Raw genomic sequence first — 5,255 nt, 5'->3', positions numbered from 1 at the left:
TTCTGAAAGATTTTTTAACAATGTTAGCAAGTCCATGGTATAACCAAGGGGTGCTTCTGTAATGACTAATCACATATATAGAGAAACAGTATTAAGTTAGAAATTCTGTTATTTTTCGTTACTATAAAACTTGTTAGAGGAAGAATCTGTGCCAATACATTTTAGTACAGATCCGGATCAGGAGGTAGCCAGGAATCTTTTCTTACTTTCTATATCATTGTGAGACAGAGCATCTTTCAACATTTTCGTTGATTTGTCAGAGTAAAATTAATTGATCTTAAAAAGAAAAATCAAGCAAGTCCAAGGGACTGATATTTATGAGTGTTCCTTGAGTCCTTTGAGCTGGTTGCTTGCCACTTTTTATTTGTCTGTTCCACTGCAGTAAATTGCATAAACTATTATAAGAGTAAATATTTCTGTTGTATGTGTTTAAATTCTACATCCAAAATCTATCTAATGACAACTCAGACACTGCTTACACTCAGTGGAGTTGATGAATAAAAATGAGGAAGAATTGATTCAGTTTAGAACATCACAACTTATAATTTACTACGATATCTGTCAAGCTGTGAAAATAGTTTATTTGCAGTCAACTTGACACCTTTAAAACTACAGCTCAAAATGTCCTTGGTGGTATTTTTCCCATCAAATTTCTCTTTGAGTTTTGTTCTGGCCTGAATAGGATAATGTAGCATTTTGGAACAAAAATGCATATCAGCAAGGCAAAGCTGGAGGCCAGAATAGCAAATATCTCCACAGCCACAGTGAACTTCCCAGGAGAGCTGACATATGCCGGGATGAATGTGATCCAGACTGCACAGAATATCAACATGCTGAAGGTGATCAGTTTGGCCTCATTAAAGCTGTCTGGCAGCTTCCTGGCAAAAAAAGCAAGAATGAAACACAAAATAGCAAGAAGGCCGATGTAACCCAGCACAGCCCAGAACCCGACAGATGACCCCAGAGCGCACTCTAAGATGATCTTATCTTTATAGTATTTCATGTTCATCCTTGGAAATGGAGGGTTGGTTGTGAGCCAAACTACACAAATTACAACCTGAACTAGGGTGAAACTCAGAACACTGAGCCTCTGCTGTGCAGGACCGAACCATTTCATCATATTTCTGCCTGGAAGTGTCGCCCTGAAGGCCATTAACACCACTATAGTTTTCCCCAGGACACAAGATATGCAGAGGACAAAGGTGATGCCGAACGCAGTGTGTCGCAGCATGCAGGACCACTCAGAGGGCCGGCCGATGAAGGTGAGGGAGCACAGGAAGCACAGAGTCAGGGAGAAGAGCAGCAGGAAGCTCAGCTCGGAGTTGTTGGCTTTAACAATGGGAGTGTCTTTATAAGTCAGAAAAATGATTGACGTCAGTAGAGATAAAAATATGCCCACACAACCAAATCCAGTTAAAAGTGCCCCCATGATCTCTTTGTAGGAGAGGTACTCAGTCGGCTTCGGGAGACACTGGTCTTTCTTTTCATTCGGCCAAAGTTCAGGTGGACAGATCAAACAGTCGGGAGAATCTAAGAGTGGACAGAGAGAGAGATTTTGAATCATGCATTTCTTTCCTTTTTTGTTTCTACTGCAAACATGTATGAATTCAATTTCTGTCTCACTTGTCTCGTTACTCATCATTCCCTCAGGGCACTCCAAGCAGTCGAAGCAGCACACAGGTTTATGCTTGGTTAACGCCTTTCGAGTCCCTGGGAGACACGGTTCTCTGCAAACAGACCTCGGCACCTGATTAGAGAAAACACCATGTGTGAATATTCATAAATGCACCTAAATGCACTGTAGGAAAACAATGTTATTCAGCTGGGAGAATTAATGAGACAGATGGTCACTTCACCTGCATACTGTTTCCTCCCCAAACTATCCTGGTGTTGTCTTTTAGTTTGAATTTCTCCCCCTCCGGAAGAGACGTGTCAAATTGACCGATGTTTACAATCTCAACAGAGCCGTCATCTTTTATTTGCCAGTTAACTAAGTCATACTGGGCAACTGAGTCTCCGTTTTCATCAAAGAAAACCTTGGCCCCACTCTGTGTTGTGAAGTTCACATACTTAATGTGCTCCAACACCTGTAAGAGGACAATCAGGACATTTCAGCATATTTCCTAGAAACCAATAAAATTTGTAGTGAATATTCAAATGTTTAAGTTTTTGCATTAACATCAAGGTAAGGAAAACATTAAAATGAAGTCTCTTAAGCCTGTGTAAATATACCAGAACTTACTAATTTTGGCTGAACTTGGTCTTTAGTCACGCAGGACTTTCCAGTGGTTGGATTTGAGCCGTTGTGACATTGCAGTAGTGCGTGAATAGCATATGCCACCAAGTAGACAGCTTTGTAAACATTATTCTCTGCCCTAAAATGTGTCACGTCTGTGTAGTCACTGGAGACTGTGCTGAGATCTTCTGTGCCAGTACACGTAGCAGAAGTATTTGACGGAGAGAAGCTGCAGTCAAAGAACGACTCCCAAATATCTTTAACTATAGCACTCTGTGGTTCGTCAGAGGGCTTAAAGCTGAGTAAGAATTCACCAAGACCTGGTATTGAGGCCTGAGGGAGGGCGAAGCCCATCGCCCCCTGCAAAAGGCTCTTTCTCCCATCAGAAGCCAGGTCTGTTTGAGTGATCCAAGCCTCACTGCCAACCCATTGCTTTCCAGTAATATTATACTTCTTTATTTCTGACAAGAACGATTTGGTGGGGGCTAAGTGCATAAACAAGAGGACCACCTTGGACGAAGATTTCCTCAGAGCCTCCACAGTAGCAGTAAATTTTACATTTGTATCTGAGTGAGGTAACCGGTATTCAACACATATGCCCTCTTTTTCTGCCTCCTTTGCAAATGCCATTGTACCTGCGTCTGAGTACAAACCTTGAGAATAAATAATCCCCACCCAGCGCCAGTCAAAGTATTTCATGAGCTGCACCAGACCGATGACTTGGAAGCGGTCACTGGGCACAGTTCTGAAGAATGTGGGGAACTGCCTTTTGTCACCCAAGCAAGCACAAGTGGAGAAATGGCTCACCTTCAAAGAAAGAAAACATGTTAACCACAACAAGGCAGAATAAACGTTCTTCAAAGATGGAACATGAATAAATCCCAGTTATTTCCCAATCACATGACCTCACCTGTGGAATGGACAGCGGGCTGAGTATGATGTTTATACCTTTACTCACTCCGGAGTCGGAATGGCCCAGGAGAGCCTGTATCTGATCAGCGCAGCCCTTTGAGTCCTCTCCGTTTACGGCTTCCACTGCTGCTCGAATCAGGTTCTCATCCCCACAGCCACTGTAAAGGCTGTAGCCCAGACTTATTCCAGGAAGAAGCTTAGTATCTCTATTGATCTCCTCCACTGTAAACATCACTGTCCTGGCAAACTTCAGTTCCCTGTCATCCAGCCTACACACAGTGTTCGCTTGTTATTAATAAATTACATTAGAGCTGTTCACATTCACACACATAATATACACAGGTTCTACCTCACATTCGCTTACTTTTGGCAGTATGTATACGGCAATGCGTGGAAGCCATTGTCAATCAATTTGCCTGTACGAGACAAAGAGAAAACTCCTCCGATAATGAGATCCCCATCTTTAGAAAACTCCTTGAACCCTGTTTGCCCGATCAGTTTGCATGTTTGTTTTTCTGACTTTATCCCTGCCAGCAGAGTGAAGAGGATACAAGTGATCCAACCCATCACGAGTCTCCCTATCCCTAGCAACTCTGACCTGGGAACTGACCTTTATAGTGTTTCTTTTTACCATGAGAGAAGAATCAACAGCCAACGTAAACGTATTCCCAAATCCCATGAGATTATTCTCAACGCACTACTGCACTTCTAAAAAACCAAGCCCAATGACTGATGTGTAGGAGACATAACTCATTTACCTGTTACCTCTGAGGATCTGCACAGGATTGTAAAATAATAAATACATTGTGGAGAGAAGTTGTTTCGTTGTGCTGTATCTGTTTAAACTTTGCAGTCAATTACAGATGTTTACCAGTGGTGGATCTCTAAAATCATATAAAGGTAATAAAAAGAATAACAATAATAATAATAACTTGGGCTACGTTGTAGCACTGAAAACATTTATATTTATGGTCTGTATTTGGTAAATAGTCTGTATTCATGTATAGCACTTTTCTTGTCTTGTTAACCACTCAAAGCGCTTTACTGTACAGTTTTGTCATCCACCCACTCACACACACATTTTCATACAAGGCTTTCACATGCAGCACTTTCTCTATCACACATCCTTCATACACTGCCGTCAGCTGTCTTTCGGGTTCAGCGTCTTGCCCAATGACACCTTGGCATGTGTGGAATGAGGGAGACAGGAATCAAACCCATCTCGACCTCCTGAGCCACAGCCAATCCTTCAGTTCATGGATTGAGGGAAAAGGATGATGCTTTCCTTCAGGTTCAAAAAAACAAATCTCATTACGCAGTGTCAATAATCTGGTTTATTTTAAAGAAAAAGCCATTCATATGTGTAGGATAAATTTTGCATCATGAATAGTGTCCTATATTCTGTAAATTGAAGTTAAACATCAACAATGCAGAACTGTGGATCAGCTGTGGATATGACCGTTAGATGGAGTCAACCAATCCCCTTTTTTAGGTCTGCTGGTGGAGGGCATTTTTCAAAGTTCACCAAAATATCAATAATTCCCTTCACAATTCCATGTTTCCTCTCTTGTATGATCTCAGAGTGAGTTGGTTTGTTTTCAGGGTTTTGTTCTGATGAAAACAATCATTTATGTTTGACGAATAAATCACTAATTTGCATGATTATATCAAGTTACCTATGTGAAACTCAAACTGCAACACAAGCTGTAGATTTCATCGTCACATTCAAAATCCGAAAGCTTGGTAGATTTCAGGCGTGGACGGTCGCACTGCCGTTATCCAGGCCTCACTAGCGATCCACTGAGTGCCAGTGATATTCTGTTTCACTACCTCTTTCATCAAGGGATAAAAGTCCCCCTTAGGAATAGAAGCCAGAATGACTTTGACTGTTGACTGCCAAGGCTTTGGCCTGGAAGTAGTCGCTGGGGATCGTCCGGAAAAACGTAGGGTATTTCGCTCTATCGCTCAGGCAGGCACATGTCGAGAAGTAACTCACCTATGAAAGTATCACCACAATTAGGGCTGCAACTAACGACTATTCTGATAGTCGATTAGTCATCGATTATTTAAACGATTAATTGACTAATCGGATTATGAATGACACAAA

General features: G+C 41.7%; 1 protein-coding gene across 1 annotated transcript; it reads right to left on the bottom strand.

The window, feature by feature from the left end:
- Window positions 1-616: 616 nt before the first annotated feature.
- LOC133002922 (extracellular calcium-sensing receptor-like) lies at window positions 617-3,715 on the bottom strand. Its single transcript, XM_061072511.1, has 6 exons — window positions 3,669-3,715; window positions 3,147-3,417; window positions 2,258-3,043; window positions 1,857-2,087; window positions 1,624-1,747; window positions 617-1,530 (listed from the first exon to the last, which is right to left on the bottom strand). Exons 1-6 carry the CDS (start codon window positions 3,713-3,715, stop codon window positions 617-619), a joined length of 2,373 nt encoding a protein of 790 aa, XP_060928494.1.
- Between the last annotated feature and the right edge of the window lie 1,540 nt (window positions 3,716-5,255).

The sequence above is a fragment of the Limanda limanda genome, chromosome 6 (assembly GCF_963576545.1).
Source record: "Limanda limanda chromosome 6, fLimLim1.1, whole genome shotgun sequence".
NCBI classification, from domain to species: domain Eukaryota; kingdom Metazoa; phylum Chordata; class Actinopteri; order Pleuronectiformes; family Pleuronectidae; genus Limanda; species Limanda limanda.
The sequence above is the reverse complement of the archived record's forward strand: the minus strand, read 5'-3'. Positions and strand labels throughout refer to the sequence as shown.